Source organism: Anomaloglossus baeobatrachus, chromosome 4 (assembly GCF_048569485.1).
Source record: "Anomaloglossus baeobatrachus isolate aAnoBae1 chromosome 4, aAnoBae1.hap1, whole genome shotgun sequence".
NCBI classification, from domain to species: domain Eukaryota; kingdom Metazoa; phylum Chordata; class Amphibia; order Anura; family Aromobatidae; genus Anomaloglossus; species Anomaloglossus baeobatrachus.
This window is the reverse complement of record NC_134356.1, coordinates 9,863,690-9,886,011: the sequence shown is the minus strand read 5'-3', so window position 1 is coordinate 9,886,011 and position 22,322 is coordinate 9,863,690. Positions and strand designations below refer to the sequence as shown.

Sequence of the window (22,322 nt, the reverse complement as noted above, 5' to 3'; positions counted from 1 at the left end):
TTCTCTGACACTCGCTCTGGATCCTCGATACTCTCTGACATTTGCTCTGGATCCTCGATACTCTCTGACACTCGCTCTGGATCCTCGATACTCTCTGACACTCGTTCTGGATCCTCGATACTCTCTGACATTCGATCTGGATCCTCGATACGCTCTGACACTTGCTCTGGATCCTCGATACTCTCTGACACTCGCTCTGGATCCTCGATTCTCTCTGACACTCGCTCTGGATCCTCAATACTCTCTGACACTCGCTCTGGATCCTCGATACTCTCTGACACCCGCTCTGGATCCTCGATACTGTCTGACACTCGCTCTGGATCCTCGATTCTCTCTGACACTCGCTCTGGATCCTCGATACTCTCTGACACTCGCTCTGGATCCTCGATTCTCTCTGACATTCGCTGTGGATCCTCGATACTCTCTGACACTCTCTCTGGATCCTCGATACTCTCTGACACCCGCTCTGGATCCTCGATACTCTAGATAGAATTAGTCTCTGTTCTGGGATATGTGACATAAAGTAGTTGTCATGGGGGCAAGAAGGGTCCTGCACATATTATCCATATTATCACTCATGAAATGGCTGATAACAGGGAGTAATAGACTGTATTTCTGACTTGTAACCCCGAGAGCTGCATTCTTAATACCATGGTTTATTGTGAGGATGTCAGACCTCGTTCGCTTCTCACACTGCAGCTTTGGCTGTGACTGGAGTATGAGACCAGGCAGAATATGGTGTGGACAGAGTCGGCGTCATCACCGGCGTCGTTCTGCAGGACCGGGGTCTGGTTCTCGTCCTGACATCACCGGGATAAGTAAGTGCCCCCCTGGATACCGCTCATTCCTGCATGTAACACAGGGATATTTTTAGCCGTCAGTACAAAAGTGAGGAAAGATCCGGACCCCGATGATTGGCTGCAGCCTGCGGCGGGACAGAGACAGACGGCTGCCGACTGTTACCTTGTTAGGAGCGATGAGGAGGAGGGATGAGGAGGGGGGCAACACGACAATGACTGAACTGGATGAACCAGCACAACCAAACCCGAGAGCCCCCAGCAATGGCCGCAGACAGGCGTGTGCTCCAATCCCTGCCAGAGCTGCACCAAACAGTCTGCCGGCCGCCCCTGTGTCCGCACCGACCGACCCCCATAATGTACGGGACGCCAAGCTATAATGTACGAGACGTCGAGCTATAATGTACAGGACGCCGAGCTATAATGTACGGGACGCCGAGCTATAATGTACGGGACGCCGAGCTATAATGTACGGGACGCCGAGCTATAATGTACAGGACTCCAAGCTATAATGTACAGGACGCTGAGCTATAATGTACTGGACGCCGAGCTATAATGTACGGGACGCCGAGCTATAATGTACGGGACGCCGAGCTATAATGTACAGGACGCTGAGCTATAATGTACGAGACGCCGAGCTATAATGTACAGGACGCTGAGCTATAATGTACAGGACGCTGAGCTATAATGTACAGGACGCTGAGCTATAATGTACAGGACGCTGAGCTATAATGTACGGGACGCTGAGCTATAATGTACAGGACGCTGAGCTATAATGTACAGGACGCTGAGCTATAATGTATAGGACGCTGAGCTATAATGTACAGGACGCCGAGCTATAATGTACGGGACGCCGAGCTATAATGTACAGGACGCTGAGCTATAATGTACAGGACGCTGAGCTATAATGTACAGGACGCTGAGCTATAATGTACGGGACGCTGAGCTATAATGTACGGGACGCCGAGCTATAATGTACAGGACGCTGAGCTATAATGTACAGGACGCTGAGCTATAATGTACAGGACGCTGAGCTATAATGTACGGGACGCTGAGCTATAATGTACGGGACGCTGAGCTATAATGTACGGGACGCCGAGCTATAATGTACAGGACGCCGAGCTATAATGTACAGGACGCCGAGCTATAATGTACAGGACGCCGAGCTATAATGTACAGGACGCTGAGCTATAATGTACGGGACGCTGAGCTATAATGTACAGGACGCTGAGCTATAATGTACAGGACGCTGAGCTATAATGTACGGGACGCCGAGCTATAATGTACGGGACGCCGAGCTATAATGTACAGGACGCTGAGCTATAATGTACAGGACGCTGAGCTATAATGTACAGGACGCTGAGCTATAATGTACGGGACGCTGAGCTATAATGTACAGGACGCTGAGCTATAATGTACGGGACGCTGAGCTATAATGTACGGGACGCCGAGCTATAATGTACGGGACGCCGAGCTATAATGTACGGGACGCCGAGCTATAATGTACAGGACGCCGAGCTATAATGTACAGGACGCCGAGCTATAATGTACAGGACGCTGAGCTATAATGTACGGGACGCTGAGCTATAATGTACAGGACGCTGAGCTATAATGTACGGGACGCCGAGCTATAATGTACGGGACGCCGAGCTATAATGTACGGGACGCCGAGCTATAATGTACGGGACGCCGAGCTATATTGTACGGGACGCCGAGCTATAATGTACGGGACGCTGAGCTATAATGTACAGGACGCTGAGCTATAATGTACGGGACGCTGAGCTATAATGTACGGGACGCCGAGCTATAATGTACAGGACGCCGAGCTATAATGTACAGGACGCCGAGCTATAATGTACAGGACGCCGAGCTATAATGTACGGGACGCCGAGCTATAATGTACGGGACGCCGAGCTATAATGTACGGGACGCCGAGCTATAATGTACGGGACGCTGAGCTATAATGTACGAGACGCTGAGCTATAATGTACAGGACGCTGAGCTATAATGTACGGGACGATGAGCTATAATGTACGGGACGCCGAGCTATAATGTACAGGACGCCGAGCTATAATGTACGGGACGATGAGCTATAATGTACGGGACGCCGAGCTATAATGTACGGGACGCCGAGCTATAATGTACGGGACGCCGAGCTATAATGTACGGGACGCCGAGCTATAATGTACGGGACGCCGAGCTATAATGTACGGGACGCTGAGCTATAATGTACGAGACGCCGAGCTATATTGTACGGGACGCCGAGCTATAATGTACGGGACGCCGAGCTATAATGTACGGGACGCCGAGCTATAATGTACGGGACGCCGAGCTATAAGGTACGGGACGCCGAGCTATAATGTACGGGACGCCGAGCTATAATGTACGGGACGCCGAGCTATAATGTACGGGATGCCGAGCTATAATGTACAGGACGCTGAGCTATAATGTACGGGATGCCGAGCTATAATGTACGGGACGCCGAGCTATAATGTACGGGATGCTGAGCTATAATGTACGGGACGCCGAGCTATAATGTACAGGACGACGAGCTATATTGTACAGGACGACGAGCTATAATGTATGATGAACGCCCGTGTACAGACCGCCTGTGTTCTGAATGCCTTTGTACTGACCGCCCGTGTACTGACAACCTGTGTACTAACCATCCGTGTACTAACCGCCCGTGTACTGACTGCCCATGTACTGATCGCTCCTGTACCGACCGCCCGTGTACTGACCGCCTGTGTACTGAACGCTCCTGTACTGACCGCCCGTGTACTGACTGCCCGTGTACTGACTGCCCATGTACTGACTGCCCATGTACTGACCGCTCCTGTACTGACCGCCCCTGTACTGACCGCCCGTGTACTGACCGCCCGTGTACTGACCACTCCTGTACTGACCGTTCCTGTGCTGTCCGCCCGTGTACTGACCGCCCGTGTACTGACCGCCTGTGTACTGACCGCCCGTGTACTGACCGCCCGTGTACTGACTGCCCGTGTACTGACTGCCCATGTACTGACTGCCCATGTACTGACCGCTCCTGTACTGACCGCCCCTGTACTGACCGCCCGTGTACTGACCGCCCGTGTACTGACCACTCCTGTACTGACCGTTCCTGTGCTGTCCGCCCGTGTACTGACCGCCCGTGTACAGACCGCCCGTGTAATGACCGCCCGTGTACTGACCGCTCCTGTACTGACCGCCCGTGTACTGACCGCTCCTGTACTGACCGCCCGTGTACTGACCGCCCGTGTACTGACCGCCCGTGTACAGACCGCCCGTGTACTGACCGCCTGTGTAATGACCGCCCGTGTACTGACCGCTCCTGTACTGACCGCCCGTGTACTGACCGCTCCTGTACTGACCGCCCTTGTACTGACCGCCCGTGTACTGACCGCCCGTGTACTGACCGCCCGTGTACTGAAAGCTTTTTACGTCTCTTCACCATTCTGCCGCAGAGAACACTGTAAATGATTGTAGAATAAGAGCTGCTGATAAATAAAGGCGTCATACGGGTGCAGAGCTAGAAAACAATACTGCACACTGGCGTGACATACCGATGACCAAACGCATTTCACTCGACCAACTCTTTCTGGATGAGAATTGGACCAAGTAAATAATACGCTGGTGTGAGCGAGCCCTAAAGACTGTGGTCGGTACAGACCCTGAATCAGCAGGGGGCAGCAGTGAGATGTGACGGCCTCATGCCTTAAATCTGAAAGGATAGAAGCAGAATTATGAATTTAGCTCTGGAGGTGGCTGATTATCAGACTTCCTACTGAATGATGCTTTTCATGTAACAGCTTTTCATGTCTTTTCTTCCTTTTTTTTAGGGTCGAATTACACGAACCCCCTCCCTGCACTGGGCACCATGAACTCTACCCCCGGCCTGGCGACAGAGCACATTGCATCCCCAGGTGCTGCGCTCTCCTGGCAGGCTGCTATCGATGCTGCTCGCCAGGCTAAGTTGATGGGCAGTGCGGCCAATGCCACCATATCCACCGTCAGTTCAACGCAAAGGAAAAGACAGCAATATAGCAAGCAGAAAAAACAAGGGGCCACGACGACGACAAGACCACCACGGGCGTTACTCTGCCTGACCCTGAAAAACCCCATCCGAAGAGCCTGTATCAGCATCGTGGAGTGGAAGTATCCTTCCTGCAGTCAGACGCAACAGCTTCAGGGGGTAGATGTCCTTAGACCACACCCCTGAGTAACTCAGGCCACACCCCCTGAGTAACTCAGGCCACACCCCCTGAGTAACTCAGGCCACCCCCCTGAGTAACTCAGGCCACACCCCCTGAGTAACTCAGGCCACACCCCCTGAGTAACTCAGGCCACACCCCCTGAGTAACTCAGGTCACATCCCCTGAGTAACTCAGGTCACCCGAGTAACTCAGGCCACACCCCCTGAGTAACTCAGGCCACACCCCCTGAGTAACTCAGGCCACACCCCCTGAGTAACTCAGACCACACCCCTGAGTAACTCAGACCACACCCCTGAATAATTCAGAACACACCCCCTGAGTAACTCAGACCACACCCCTGAGTAACTCAGACCACATCCCTGAATAATTCAGAACACACCCCCTGAGTAACTCAGACCACACCCCTGAATAATTCAGAACACACCCCCTGAGTAACTCAGACCACACCCCCTGAATAATTCAGAACACACCCCCTGAGTAACTCAGACCACACCCCTGAGTAACTCAGACCACACCCCTGAATAATTCAGAACACACCCCCTGAGTAACTCAGGCCACACCCCCTGAATAATTCAGAACACACCCCCTGAGTAACTCAGACCACACCCCTGAGTAACTCAGACCACATCCCTGAATAATTCAGAACACACCCCCTGAGTAACTCAGACCACACCCCTGAATAATTCAGAACACACCCCCTGAGTAACTCAGACCACACCCCTGAATAATTCAGAACACACCCCCTGAGTAACTCAGACCACACCCCCTGAGTAACTCAGACCACACCCCCTGAATAATTCAGGCCACACCCCTGAGTAACTCAGACCACACCCCTTGCTATATCAGCCCTAATAGTATAGTAAGGGTGCCTGCAGGATATTGTCTGTTCCTCAGAACGCTAGCTTTCAGCCATTATGGCCTCCATTACTAGATGACAACCCTGAAAGCCAAAGCTGCCGTCCTTATAATAACGGCGGCCATATTGGTTCTCAGCCAGCGTTCTAGAAGTGGTAGCAACATGGCGACCTTTGGTTGTGTGTGAACTAGGCCATATATGCACTAGGAAATGCAGTACAAGCAATGTACAAGCAGCCTGAAGGAAGAGGCAAGTGTATAAACATGGCGGGTCGAATGTTTATGATCTGTGGGGGGCCGCGGTCAGGACTCAGGGGCAGATGTTCGGTGTCGGCCCCAGGAGCTGAGGATTAACTCTGTCTACACAGGAGGAAAGTCCTGAGGAGGTGGCCTGGAACTAGGCCTCATGTGTAAAACCATGGTTACCCCCTAGCAACCAATCACAGCGCAGCTTACACTCTATCAGAGCAGCTTAAGAAATGAGCACTGCGGTCTGATTGGTTGCGGGGGCCAAGAAGGCCAGATTTACCTCAGACACTGGATGCATGAGGCGGCCATTGTTTCCAGAGGTGGGGATGTTATAGACGTTTGTGGAGAGGGAATGTGTATTTTTGTATAATTGTGCTGCCATTTTTCCTTAACCCTTTATTTCCAGACCCTTTGAAATCATTATTTTACTGACTATTTTTGCCAACTGTGTGGCCTTAGCCGTGTATATCCCCTTCCCGGAGGACGACTCCAACGCCACCAACTCCAACCTGGTAAGTGAGGAGCTCGGGCTCGGACGACGTCTTCAGATATAATTCATCTGCTCTTATAACGCACTGTGCTGTAATAACCCGGGACGGTGAGGGGCGCTGGCCCTTTAAGGTTTCAGGCTTCATATGATTAAAGAGAAATCTTTGTATAGGGGTTTACTATGTGCACGGTGATAAGAAGCATGACGGTACAGCCTGGGTATCCTCTATATATAATGATATGTGTATAGCCGGTACAGCCTGGGTATCCTCTATATATAATGATATGTGTATAGCCGGTACAACCTGGGTATCCTCTATATATAATGATATGTGTATAGCCGGTACAACCTGGGTATCCTCTATATATAATGATATGTGTATAGCCGGTACAGCCTGGGTATCCTCTATATATAATGATATGTGTATAGCCGGTATAACCTGGGTATCCTCTATATATAATGATATGTGTATAGCCGGTATAACCTGGGTATCCTCTATATATAATGATATGTGTATAGCCGGTACAACCTGGGTATCCTCTATATATAATGATATGTGTATAGCCGGTACAACCTGGGTATCCTCTATATATAATGATATGTGTATAGCCGGTACAACCTGGGTATCCTCTATATATAATGATATGTGTATAGCCGGTACAGCCTGGGTATCCTCTATATATAATGATATGTGTATAGCCGGTACAACCTGGGTATCCTCTATATATAATGATATGTGTATAGCCGGTATAACCTGGGTATCCTCTATATATAATGATATGTGTATAGCCGGTACAACCTGGGTATCCTCTATATATAATGATATGTGTATAGCCGGTACAACCTGGGTATCCTCTATATATAATGATATGTGTATAGCCGGTATAACCTGGGTATCCTCTATATATAATGATATGTGTATAGCCGGTACAACCTGGGTATCCTCTATATATAATGATATGTGTATAGCCGGTACAACCTGGGTATCCTCTATATATAATGATATGTGTATAGCCGGTACAACCTGGGTATCCTCTATATATAATGATATGTGTATAGCCGGTATAACCTGGGTATCCTCTATATATAATGATATGTGTATAGCCGGTACAACCTGGGTATCCTCTATATATAATGATATGTGTATAGCCGGTATAACCTGGGTATCCTCTATATATAATGATATGTGTATAGCCGGTACAACCTGGGTATCCTCTATATATAAAGATATGTGTATAGCCGGTACAACCTGGGTATCCTCTATATATAATGATATGTGTATAGCCGGTACAACCTGGGTATCCTCTATATATAATGATATGTGTACAGCTGGTATAACTGGGTATCCTCTATATATAATGATATAGGTACAGCCGGTATAACCTGGGTATCCTCTATATATAATGATATATGTACAGCCGGTACAACCTGGGTATCCTCTATATATAATGATATGTGTACAGCTGGTATAACTGGGTATCCTCTATATATAATGATATAGGTACAGCCGGTATAACCTGGGTATCCTCTATATATAATGATATGTGTACAGCTGGTATAACTGGGTATCCTCTATATATAATGATATAGGTACAGCCGGTATAACCAGGGTATCCTCTATATATAATGATATGTGTACAATTGGTATAACCTGGGTATCCTCTATATATAATGATATATGTGCAGTTGGTATAACCTGGGCATCTCCTGTATATAATTATAAATGTACATGTGGTACAACCTGGACATCTCCTGTATATAATTATATATGTACAGCTGGTATAACCTGGGTATCCTCTATATATAATGATATATGTACAGCTGGTATAACCTGGGTATCCTCTATATATAATGATATATGTACTGCTGGTATAACCTGGGTATCCTCTATATATAATGATATATATACAGCCGGTATAACCTGGGTATCCTCTATATATAATGATATATGTACAGCTGGTATAACCTGGGTATCCTCTATATATGATGATATATGTACAGCTGGTATAACCTGGGTATCCTCTCTATATAATGATATACTGTATGTACAGTTGGTATAACCTGGGTATCCTCTATATATAATGATATATGTACAGTTGGTATAATCTGGGTATCCTCTATATATAATGATATAGGTACAGCCGGTATAACCTGGACATCTGCTGTATATAATTATATATGTACAGCCGGTATAACCTGGGTATCCTCTGTATATATGATATATGTACTGCTGGTATAACCTGGGTATCCTCTATATGTAATGATATATGTACTGCTGGTATAACCTGGGCATCTCGTGTATTTTATTATATATGCACCCATCAGCTCCTCCTCTGTGGGGGGTCTATCGTCCAGTAGAATAGTGTAGGTTGTGGGTGCTGTTGTAATATTGGGGTTCAGATTTGGGGGGGTTGGACACATGGAGATGATATTGATTTACCCCCTTGTGTTAACTTCTTCCTTGCCGCTGCGGTCCACGTTGTGTGTCCTCATTGTGTGTCCACGTTGTGTGTCCTCATTGTGTGTCTTCGTTGCGTGTCCTCGTTGCGTGTCCTTGTTGCGTGTCCTCGTTCGGTGTCCTCGTTGCATGTCCACGTTGTGTGTCCTCGTTGTGTGTCCTCGTTGCATGTCCACGTTGTGTGTCCTCGTTGTGTGTCCTCGTTGCATGTCCACGTTGTGTGTCCTCGTGTGTCCACGTTGTGTGTCCACATTGCGTGTCCTCGTTGCGTGTTCACATTACGTGTCCTCGTGTGTCCACGTTGTGTGTCCATGTGTGTCCACGTTGTGTGTCCACATTGTGTGTCCTCGTGTGTCCACGTTGTGTGTCCATGTTGTGTGTCCATGTTGTGTGTCCACGTTGCGTGTCCTCGGTGCGTGTCCTCATTGTGTGTCCACGTTGCGTGTCCATGTTTCGTTTCCACATTGTGTGTCCACGTTGCGTTTCCTCGGTGCGTGTCCTCGTTGCGTGTCCTCGTTGCGTGTCCACATTGTGTGTCCACGTTGCGTGTCCTCGGTGCGTGTCCTCGTTGCGTGTCCACATTGTGTGTCCACGTTGCGTGTCCTCGTTGCGTGTCCACGTTGCGTGTCCACGTTGCGTGTCCACGTTGCGTGTCCTCGTTGCGTGTCCACGTTGCGCGTCCATGTTGCGTGTCCTCGGTGCGTGTCCTCATTGCGTGTCCACGTTGCGTGTCCATGTTTCGTTTCCACATTGTGTGTCCACATTGTGTGTCCTCGGTGCGTGTCCTCGTTGCGTGTCCACGTTGCGTGTCCACGTTGCGTGTCCTCGGTGTGTGCGGTCTTGTCGCTTTTTCACCTGCGCTGGAGATTTGTGTCCAATGTAGGAAAACATCCCTCGCGCTGAATCCATCGGAGCCGGATAATCTTTCCAGTCACGCTCGGCGCTGATCAGAGCAGCTTAATACATTCATAGGTGGCTGCCAGCGTCTGGGGATGACTCACGCCTTGTTATTCTGGACCCAAACGCTGAAAATTCAGCTAAATTTCCAAATCATCCCGGTCGGAGGTGGACATGACAAATTAGTGCCAGGTTAACTCTTACTGCGCTGGAGGAGACGGGGTGGGGACCCTCCTGGCATTGTAGAGGTTAATCCTCCCATAGCCTTACCCCCGGGGTATTGTGCCAGCGCTCGGCCTCACGATGAGCAGATCCGTCTTCCACCCACCTGTTACATCCCTCAGATTAAACCCCTCTCCTTCCTCCGTCTTCTCCTTGGCTTCACAATTGATGAGGATTTAAAGGGCAACTCTTCCCGGACTACATTTACCCGGGGGGCGATGACTCTCCGTCTGGAATGAGGGGTGAGCGGTCATTTCACCAGTTATCTCCACCTAAATGCTGTTTCGTGGTGGTAAATACATTTTTACTGTTGACAGATCCAAACCTCTGCCGGGGTGGACGGGGATCTCACTTCTCCATGAGCGGCAGTAACTACATTTGTTGCCTTTTTGAGCAATCTTCAAGGGACTGTCCACTATTGAATATTTTCTAGTGCTTATTCCTATAAAGGATTGGTTTTGTCACGGTGTAACTGTAGGATAGCGAGGGACTGGGGGCTCCTATGCAGAGTATTCCTAACCTCAGGGTTACCCCTAATGGTGGAGATGCCTGAGTCCCGTGCCTGGCTATACCCTTGACCAGATCTTATCTGTTGCCCCCCCCCCCAACAGGGAAGGAAGGGGAAATTGTGTGATGGCATTACAGATTAAACAGGCCGGAGAAACTTACTGGAACAAACAGTAAGAAGCGAAGGAGAAAAGCAAGAGCAGGAAGGCAGTAACAAATAGAAAGCAAGGTTTATCACCTCAACCGCTCACAGTGATACTGCGCAACAACCACCAGTAAGTCTGCATCACAACACCTCACCAGACCAGTATAGGCAAACTATAGCTGGCATCAATAAAATATAGTTCAGGCAACATGTATAGGAGGGGAGCCGATGTGACTGGCTCCTCCATTGCATGTGATCAGAGATTAACTCTTGCTAGCCTGCCTATGTGCGCTGATCACAGAGATCAGGGAAGTTAGCAGGCGGAGGGTACGAGTCTCCACAGATCATGATGCCGCCATAACTGTTCACGATGCTTGCAAAAATCTCTTTCTTACAGGTTTATATAGGAGGTTCCTGCTGACAGGTCCATTTCCATGCTGACTGTTTCCGCTCCTGCCTCTCGGCCCTGGGTTCCTCACAGTTTATAGAAACCATTTTCCGGCTGTACACGTGGATGATTGCACTTCTGATCTGTTCACTGTTGGGCACCGGCTGAGTCAGGGCATCAGGCCTTGGCATCGGGCCTCTCCGTGTCTGCCAGGAAGCCTCTGTTTTCAGGTTTACACAATTTGGCTGCTATGACCTTTATTGGTGTCACTGACAGCAGCAGCTATAGAGATGGCAGGAAGGCCTGGAGCACGAGGCATCACGTCTGCTTAAAGAGACAAGGAACCATCCCGCCGGTGCAAATGGAAAGGTCGAGATTCGGAATCCACTAATGAGGGCAAATGATGGCGCTACAATTGCCATGAGTTTGCGAAAGCATCTACTCACCGGGTCATCCAGCATGGCCGCCTGCTATCCGTCTGGTCCAGGAATGTTCTAATGATATGACTGGTACCGGGCACAGATCCATCTTTTATCCTGTCCACACTTCTATCTTCCGTCCTGGGCACAAATCTGGCTTATGTCTCCGGCACAGATCAGATTTCCACTCCAGGCACCGGTCAGTCATCTGGACTGGGCACAGATCCGTCTTCCCTCCTGGGCACAGATCAGTCTTCCCTCCCGGGCACAGATCCGTCTTCCCTCCCGGGCACAGATCCGTCTTCCCTCCTGGGCACAGATCCGTCTTCCCTCCTGGGCACAGATCAGTCTTCCCTCCCGGGCACAGATCCGTCTTCCCTCGCGGGCACAGATCCGTCTTCCCTCCCGGGCACAGATCCGTCTTCCCTACCGGGCACAGATCCGTCTTCCCTCCTGGGCACAGATCCGTCTTCCCTCCCGGGCACAGATCAGTCTTCCCTCCCGGGCACAGATCCGTCTTCCCTCCCGGGCACAGATCCGTCTTCCCTCGCGGGCACAGATCCGTCTTCCCTCCCGGGCACAGATCCGTCTTCACTCCTGGGCACAGATCCGTCTTCCCTCCCGGGCACAGATCAGTCTTCCCTCCTGGGCACAGATCCGTCTTCTCTCCCGGGCACAGATCCGTCTTCCCTCCCGGGCACAGATCCGTCTTCTCTCCCGGGCACAGATCCGTCTTCTCTCCCGGGCACAGATCAGTCTTCCCTCCCGGGCACAGATCAGTCTTCCCTCACGGGCACAGATCCGTCTTCCCTCCCGGGCACAGATCAGTCTTCCCTCCCGGGCACAGATCAGTCTTCCCTCCCGGGCACAGATCCGTCTTCCCTCCTGGGCACAGATCCGTCTTCCCTCCCGGGCACAGATCCGTCTTCTCTCCCGGGCACAGATCCGTCTTCTCTCCCGGGCACAGATCAGTCTTCCCTCCCGGGCACAGATCAGTCTTCCCTCACGGGCACAGATCCGTCTTCCCTCCCGGGCACAGATCAGTCTTCCCTCCCGGGCACAGATCAGTCTTCCCTCCCGGGCACAGATCCGTCTTCTCTCCCGGGCACAGATCAGTCTTCTCTCCAGGGCACAGATCCGTCTTCTCTCCCGGGCACAGATCCGTCTTCTCTCCCGGGCACAGATCCGTCTTCCCTCCCGCTCACAGATCCGTCTTCCCTCCCGGGCACAGATCAGTCTTCCCTCCCGGGCACAGATCCGTCTTCTCTCCCGGGCACAGATCCGTCTTCTCTCCCGGGCACAGATCCGTCTTCCCTCCCGGGCACAGATCCGTCTTCTCTCCCGGGCACAGATCCGTCTTCCCTCCCGAGCACAGATCAGTCTTCCCTCCCGGGCACAGATCCGTCTTCTCTCCCGGGCACAGATCCGTCTTCCCTCCCGGGCACAGATCCATCTTCCCTCCCGGGCACAGATCCGTCTTCTCTCCTGGGCACAGATCCGTCTTCCCTCCCGGGCACAGATCAGTTTTCCCTCCCGGGCACAGATCTGTCTTCCCTCCCGGGCACAGATCCGTCTTCCCTCCCGGGCACAGATCAGTCTTCCCTCCCGGGCACAGATCAGTCTTCCCTCCCGGGCACAGATCCGTCTTCTCTCCCGGGCACAGATCCGTCTTCTCTCCCGGGCACAGATCCGTCTTCCCTCCCGGGCACAGATCCGTCTTCTCTCCCGGGCACAGATCCATCTTCCCTCCCGGGCACAGATCAGTCTTCCCTCCCGGGCACAGATCCGTCTTCTCTCCTGGGCACAAATCCGTCTTCTCTCCCGGGCACAGATCTGTCTTCCCTCGCGGGCACAGATCCGTCTTCCCTCGCGGGCACAGATCCGTCTTCCCTCCTGGGCACAGATCCGTCTTCCCTCCCGGGCACAGATCCGTCTTCCCTCCCGGGCACAGATCCGTCTTCTCTCCTGGGCACAGATCCGTCTTCCCTCCCGGGCACAGATCCGTCTTCCCTCCTGGGCACAGATCCGTCTTCCCTCCCGGGCACAGATCTGTCTTCCCTCCCGGGCACAGATCCGTCTTCCCTCCTGGGCACAGATCCGTCTTCCCTCCCGGGCACAGATCAGTCTTCTCTCCCGGGCACAGATACGTCTTCTCTCCAGGGCACAGATCCGTCTTCTCTCCTGGGCACAGATCCGTCTTCCCTCCCGGGCACAGATCCGTCTTCCCTCCCGGGCACAGATCAGTCTTCTCTCCCGGGCACAGATCCGTCTTCTCTCCTGGGCACAGATCCGTCTTCCCTCCCGGGCACAGATCCGTCTTCCCTCCCGGGCACAGATCCGTCTTCCCTCCCGGGCACAGATCCGTCTTCCCTCCCGGGCACAGATCCGTCTTCCCTCCCGGGCACAGATCCGTCTTCCCTCCCGGGCACAGATCCGTCTTCCCTCCCGGGCACAGATCCGTCTTCCCTCCCGGGCACAGATCCGTCTTCCCTCCCGGGCACAGATCCATCTTCTCTCCTGGGCACAGATCCGTCTTCCCTCCCGGGCACAGATCCGTCTTCCCTCCCGGGCACAGATCCGTCTTCCCTCCCGGGCACAGATCCGTCTTCCCTCCCGGGCACAGATCCGTCTTCTCTCCCGGGCACAGATCCGTCTTCCCTCCCGGGCACAGATCCGTCTTCTCTCCCGGGCACAGATCTGTCTTCCCTCCCGGGCACAGATCCGTCTTCCCTCCCGTGCACAGATCCGTCTTCCCTCCCGGGCACAGATCCGTCTTCCCTCCCGGGCACAGATCCGTCTTCTCTCCCGGGCACAGATCCGTCTTCCCTCCCGGGCACAGATCCGTCTTCCCTCCCGGGCACAGATTCGTCTTCTATTTTAGACAGAACCACAGATTGTCAATCTGAAATATTTCTTGAATTTGATGCATTTGCCGCGGATCCCGTTGGTGTAATCAATAAAGTGATTATCGTGGATCTGCCACTGCACGGATCTACAGCTTAATTACACGTTAATTAACCTTCTCCATGAAGACTAAAGAGCCGCGCTCCTCAGTAAAATACATTACACAGGACATCACCACGTGCCACCGCCGCCATTGTGGAGAGACCTTACCTGTACAGACGTCTATCATGAGAGGGATGGAGCAGGGGGTCCTCTGTACAGTGGGGGTCCTCTGTACAGTGGGGGGGCCTCTGTACAGTGGGGGGGCCTCTGTACAGTGGGGGTCCTCTGTACAGTGGGGGGGCCTCTGTACAGTGGGGGTCCTCTGTACAGTGGGGGTCCTCTGTACAGTGGGGGGGCCTCTGTACAGTGGGGGTCCTCTGTACAGTGGGGGGTCCTCTCTACAGTGGGGGTCCTCTGTACAGTGGGGGGGCCTCTGTACAGTGGGGGGTCCTCTCTACAGTGGGGGTCCTCTGTACAGTGGGGGGGCCTCTGTACAGTGGGGGGGCCTCTGTACAGTGGGGGTCCTCTGTACAGTGGGGGGGCCTCTGTACAGTGGGGGTCCTCTGTACAGTGGGGGTCCTCTGTACAGTGGGGGGTCCTCTCTACAGTGGGGGTCCTCTGTACAGTGGGGGGTCCTCTCTACAGTGGGGTCCTCTGTACAGTGGGGGGGCCTCTGTACAGTGGGGGTCCTCTGTACAGTGGGGGGGCTTCTGTACAGTGGGGGGCCTCTGTACAGTGGGGGGCCTCTGTACAGTGGGGGTCCTCTGTATAGTGGGGGGGCCTCTGTACAGTGGGGGGCATCTGTACAGTGGTGGTCCTCTGTACAGTGGGGGGGCCTCTGTACAGTGGGGGTCCTCTGTACAGTGGGGGGGCCTCTGTACAGTGGGGGGCATCTGTACAGTGGGGGTCCTCTCTACAGTGGGGGTCCTCTGTACAGTGGGGGGGCTCTGTACAGTGGGGGTCCTCTGTACAGTGGGGGTCCTCTGTACAGTGGGGGGGTCCTCTGTACAGTGGGGGTCCTCTGTACAGTGGGGGTCCTCTCTACAGTGGGGGTCCTCTGTACAGTGGGGGTCCTCTCTACAGTGGGGTCCTACATTGTACCAATTTGTTCTGTTGCTTTTCTGCTCAAAACCAAAAGTGATCATGGGAGATAATTCACAACTGGACAGCGACATATTTTTCTCACAACTGGACAGCGACATATTTTTCTAGCTTGCAATTATTACCATCTTTTCAGTTAGCCATTAAAAGGTATCAACCACTGAGGACTCTCTGTTCTTTTAAACAATTTTTTTATCTCTACTGGCTAACACGGTACAAAGATATATTTTACTTGTATCAACATGGGAGATAATGGAATTTTTCCATTTTCTGCAGTGGGGTCCCCCCATAGAGGATTACTTTTTTAATACCGGTCTATGAACCTGTCCATCCATATAAATCTATTGAGTGCAGAGGTTGCAATCACACTCGAGCCCTGGAGACTTGGGGGGTCCAAAATGTTATATGAAAAGACTCTTACTACAGACCTGTGGTAGTTGGGGCCTAGGCGGATTATAATGTGGACAGTCTGGGCTACGCTCGGGACCGGAGCTCCGGGAGGGCTCGTGGCCAGATTGTCCTCATTATATTGTTTTATGTGCGACACACACTCTCCGCACTCCTGTTCCACCGGCGCAGATCTACGGGCAGGAGCTTTCCTGGAGCTACGCTGCTGGCAATACAGAACGGCGGGAGCGATGACATCATCAGCCGCCATGTGCCAGGGGACCAGAGCAGAGCACCGCATGAGGGCAGTGTGTGGCTGTCTTCTTAATATGCATATGGGATGTATGTTTATATACAGGGGGCTATGTGTGTGCTCATACTGTATATAGGAGACTATGTGGAGGCTTATACTGTATATAGGAGGCTATGTCGGTGCTCATACTGTATATAGGAGGCTATGTGTGGGCGCATACTGTATACAGGAGGCTATATGGGGGCTCATACTGTATATAGGAGGCTATGTGTGGGCTCCTACTGTATATAGGAGGCTATGTGGGGGCTCCTACTGTATATAGGAGGCTATTTCAGGGCTCATACTGTATATAGGAGGCTGTGGGGGCTCATACTGTATATAGGAGGCTATATGGAGGCTTATACTGTATATAGGAAGCTATGTGGGGGCTCATACTGTATATAGGAGACTATGTGGGGGCTCATACTGTATATAGGAGGCTGTGGGGGCTCATACTGTATATAGGAGGCTATGTGGGGGCTCATACTGTATATAGGAGGCTATGTGGGGGCTCATACTGTATATAGGAGACTATGTGGGGGCTCATACTGTATATAGGAGGCTATGTGGAGGCTTATACTGTATATAGGAAGCTATGTGGGGGCTCATAGTATATATAGGAGGCTATTTCAGGGCTCACACTGTATATAGGAGACTATGTGTGGGCGCATACTGTATACAGGAGGCTATATGGGGGCTCATACTGTATATAGGAGGCTATGTGGGGGCTCCTACTGTATATAGGAGGCTATTTCAGGGCTCATACTGTATATAGGAGGCTGTGGGGGCTCATACTGTATATAGGAGGCTATGTGGAGGCTTATACTGTATATAGGAAGCTATGTGGGGGCTCATACTGTATATAGTAGACTATGTGGGGGCTCATACTGTATATAGGAGACTATGTGGGGGCTCATACTGTATATAGGAGGCTATGTGGAGGCTTATACTGTATATAGGAAGCTATGTGGGGGCTCATATTATATATAGGAGGCTATTTCAGGGCTCACACTGTATATAGGAGGCTATTTCAGGGCTCACACTGTATATAGGAGGCTATGTGGAGGCTCATACTGTATATAGGATGCTATGTCGGTGCTCATATATATAGGAGGCTATTTCAGGGCTCACACTGTATATAGGAGGCTATGTGGAGGCTTATACTGTATATAGGAAGCTATGTGGGGTGCTCATACTGTATATAGGAGGCTATGTGAGGGTTCATACTGTATATAGGAAGCTATGTGGGGGCTCATATTATATATAGGAGGCTATTTCAGAGCTCACACTGTATATAGGAGGCTATGTAGAGGCTCACACTGTATATAGGAGGCTATGTGGAGGCTCATACTATATATAGGAGGCTATATGGCGGCTTATACTGTATATAGAAGGTTATTTGAGGGATCATACTGTATATAGAGGGCTATGTGGGAGCTCATACTGTATATAGAGGGCTATGTGGGGGCTCATACTGTATATAGAGGGCTATGTGGGGGCTCATACTGTATATAGAGGGCTATGTGGGGGCTTATACTGTATATAGGAGGCTATGTGGGGGCTCATACTGTATATAGAGGGCTATGTGGGGGCTCATACTGTATATAGAGGGCTATGTGGGGGCTCATACTGTATATAGGAGGCTATGTGGGGGCTCATACTGTATATAGAGGGCTATGTGGGGGCTCATACTGTATATAGGAGGCGATGTCGGTGCTCATACTGTATATAGGAGGCTATGTGGGGGCTCATACTGTATATAGAGGGCTATGTGGGGGCTCATACTGTATATAGGAGGCGATGTCGGTGCTCATACTGTATATAGGAGGCTATGTGGGGGCTCATACTGTATATAGGAGGCTATGTGGGGGCTCATACTGTATATAGAGGGCTATGTGGGGGCTCATACTGTATATAGAGGGCTATGTGGGGGCTCATACTGTATATAGGAGGCGATGTCGGTGCTCATACTGTATATAGGAGGCTATGTGGGGGCTCATACTGTATATAGGAGGCTATGTGGGGGCTCATACTGTATATAGAGGGCTATGTGGGGGCTCATACTGTATATAGAGGGCTATGTCGGTGCTCATACTGTATATAGGGAGCTATGTGGGGGCTCATACTGTATATAGGAGGCTATGTGGGGGCTCATACTGTATATAGAGGGCTATGTGGGGGCTCATACTGTATATAGAGGGCTATGTTGGTGCTCATACTGTATATAGGAGGCGATGTCGGTGCTCATACTGTATATAGGAGGCTATGTGAGGGCTCATATTGTATATAAGGGGATGTCAGCATATTTAATTCTGCTCAATGCTAATTGATATTAATATAAAACCAATAATTATAATTATAATGATATTCCTATGGGGCAGAATTAGTTTCTGTGGTTTGGCCTCCGCACCGCTTGTGGTCCGTCATGTGGCCCCTCAGTAATATTAATTGCCCACCCCGCTGTATTATGTATAGCGCCGCTGTCGCTCTCATTGTGTGTTGTTTGCGTTAGTGGGTGACCAATCATGTGACCTATATAAGGGGATGATGTCCCATGATACATGGGGCTGGGGTCCCGGGGTCCCGGCTACTCTGAATCTGCCTGGGGTTGGGGAGTCCACAAGCTCCCCTCCATCCATGGATCTATCTCTCTATCTTATAGCAGTGCAGATTTCCGTTCCATTCAGGGTATTGGGAAAGCTGGGTGACGCTGGTGTTTGGTGGATGCCCTGTCCCGGTGGCCGCGGCTCTAGCTCGCTTACTGTTAATTGACTTTAGATGTTTTTTTGAGACTTTACCATTGTAATCAGTTTCCTTCAGACGCCAATCAATGTCGGAGCGCCGCCATCGATCCACCGCCCGTGTACTCATAACAGTGTATTAAGTGATCATTATTGCCTACCTCACGGATCAATACGCCACGTGATACGGCTCAGCGGGAAACGACAAAATAGTCCACGAAGAAGAGAGCGCTAATCTACATCAAGGGGGAAATAAAGCATCCGGATCCTATAGACGAGAGGAGCGACAGCCCAGCCTGATCAGACGGACCAAGGAAACCTCAGGGCCCCACATACACCACCTGGTTGTCAGAAAGCACCTCCAGATATCTGCCCCCCACCGCTGCCACAATTGTGCATGGGTGTCTGCGAAGGTTGGGAAATTAAACATACAGTTCAGATCTATGGACAAACTTCTGCAGCCTCCAGAGCTGCAATCATCTAGCATTCCCTGCTTCAGCTGGCGAATAACATTTTGTGCAATTTTAAAGTCACTTGATGTAGAAAAATAACTGCGCCAGCAGAATAGTGAGTGCAGCTCTGGAGCATAATACAGGAGGTAACTCAGGGTCAGAAATGTAATGTATGTACACAGTGACTGCACCAGCAGAATAGGGACTGCAGCTCTGGAGTATAATACAGGAGGTAACTCAGGATCAGTAATATAATGTATGTACACAGTGACTGCACCAGCAGAATAGTGAGTGCAGCTCTGGAGCATAATACCGCAGGTAACTCAGGGTCAGTAATGTAATGTATGTACACAGTGACTGCACCAGCAGAATAGTGAGGGCAGCTCTGGAGTATAATACAGGAGGTAACTCAGGATCAGTAATGTAATGTATGTACACAGTGACTGCACCAGCAGAATAGTGAGTGCAGCTCTGGAGTATAATACATGAGGTAACTCAGGATCAGTAATGTAATGTATGTACACAGTGACTGCACCAGCAGAATAGTGAGTGCAGCTCTGGAGTATAATACAGGAGGTAACTCAGGGTCAGTAATGTATGTGCACAGTGACTCCTCTGTGTAGAGTTGCTCATTATCCGATGCTCCTCCGCACTCTTCCTCCTTCTTTTGCTCCTCGGTATTACAGTCCATGTTGCTGATGTGCAGATTCCTCTTTTTTCCACTCTAGTTTTAGTGCAGAAGATTATGGGGTTAAACACTTGTAGATTTAGAACAATTTGTGCTCCTGAGGAGCCACATGTGAGGCTGCTCCAGACATTATCTTGGAGCCGGTGTGTCTGCCTCTTATCTCCTGCACATTGCTGCAGTCAGGATTGATGCTGCAGGGAGAGTGATGGATCCTATCAGCAGATCAGCACCTTGTCACTGCAGATGGCGGATATCACTGCCCGAGACAAGACAGACAATGCTGTGTATCATGTATGTAACACCTGTAATGTAGCAATATATGTGCAGCAGAGGATCAGGGGATACAACTGCAGAGCGGGTCTAATCCCACCCAGGAAAACATCTGTCTGTATCTGCTATCCATGTTTGCATAGGTTTCCTCCCAAACCCCAAAGACCTAGAGATAAGGAGAATAATGGCATTATACAAGCAAGTAGAATAATATTCTTGTACATAGGGGCAGTATTATAGTAGTTACATTCTTGTACATAGGGGCAGTATTATAGGAGTTATATTCTTGTACATAGGGGCAGTATTATAGTAGTTATATTCTTGTATATAGGTGGCAGTATTATAGTAGTTATATTCTTGTACATGGGTGGCAGTATTATAGTAGTTATATTCTTGTATATAGGGGCAGTATTATAGTAGTTATACGCTTGTACATGGGTGGCAGTATTATAGTAGTTATATTCTTGTACATGGGTGGCAGTATTATACTAGTTATATTCTTGTACATAGGGAGCAGTATTATAGTAGTTATACTCTTGTATATAGGAGCAGTATTATAGTAGTTATATTCTTGTACATAGGGAACAGTATTATAGTAGTTATATTCTTGTACACAGGAGCAGTATTATAGTAGTTATATTCTTGTACATAGGGGCAGTATTATAGTAGTTATATTCTTGTATATAGGGGCAGTATTATAGTAGTTATATTCCTGTACATAGGGGGCAGTATTATAGTAGTTATATTCCTGTACATAGGGGCAGTATTATAGTTGTTATATTCTTGTACATAGGAGCAGTATTATAGTAGTTATATTCTTGTATATAGGGGACATTATTATAATAGTTATATTCTTGTACATAGGGGACAGTATTATAATAGTTATATTCTTGTATATAGGGGCAGTATTATAGTAGTTATATTCTTGTACATAGGGGGCAGTATTATAGTAGTTATATTCTTGTATATAGGGGACATTATTATAATAGTTATATTCTTGTATATAGGGGCAGTATTATAGTAGTTATATTCTTGTACATAGGGGCAGTATTATAGTAGTTATATTCTTGTATATAGGGGACATTATTATAATAGTTATATTCTTGTACATAGGGGACAGTATTATAGTAGTTATATTCTTGTATATAGGGGCAGTATTATAGTAGTTATATTCTTGTACATAGGGGGCAGTATTATAGTAGTTATATTCTTGTATATAGGGGACATTATTATAATAGTTATATTCTTGTATATAGGGGCAGTATTATAGTAGTTATATTCTTGTACATAGGGGCAGTATTATAGTTATATTCTTGTATGTAGGAGGCAGTATTATAGTAGTTATATTCTTGTACATAGGGGGCAGTATTATAGTAGTTATATTCTTGTCATATGGGCAGTTATTGTGAATGTTGTTTGTGTGGGTGCTGTTCTGGAGCTCCCTCTGGTGGCCAGTAATGGTAGTGGAGCTGAATCTGAGACTGTGACTCAGACAGGTGTCGGCGTTAATTGGGAATTGGGGAAGTCCTATTGCAGACAAGTTTGGTCTATATAGGAGAGCACTTTCTGCCCTTCGGGCACCAGTTATAATTGTATATTCCTCTCTCTCTGTCCCTGGCCAGGAGTTATGTCCATCCCTGTATCCCTGAGCAAGACTTCTGCAGATAATTTTTCAGTTTTTTTTTGTTTCCTGGGTTACACCATAGGGTTTTGTGTTTCCTTGTTTTGATTTGTATCTGTTTTCATGCTTGGTTTCAATTGTGCTGTGAGCATGGGGGTTTCCCTTGTGCTGGCTCTCCTGTAG

At 49.6% G+C, this 22,322-nt stretch overlaps 1 protein-coding gene across 1 annotated transcript in view; it reads left to right on the top strand.

Annotated features, from left to right (window-relative positions):
• The window catches only part of CACNA1C (calcium voltage-gated channel subunit alpha1 C), a 348,304-nt gene that overhangs the window by 72,430 nt on the left and 253,552 nt on the right, over window positions 1–22,322 (top strand). Inside the window, exons 2-3 of the mRNA XM_075342990.1 lie at window positions 4,637–4,952; window positions 6,522–6,627. Of these exons, the coding sequence (XP_075199105.1) occupies window positions 4,637–4,952; window positions 6,522–6,627 (422 nt within the window). The remainder of the gene's footprint in view (window positions 1–4,636; window positions 4,953–6,521; window positions 6,628–22,322) is intronic.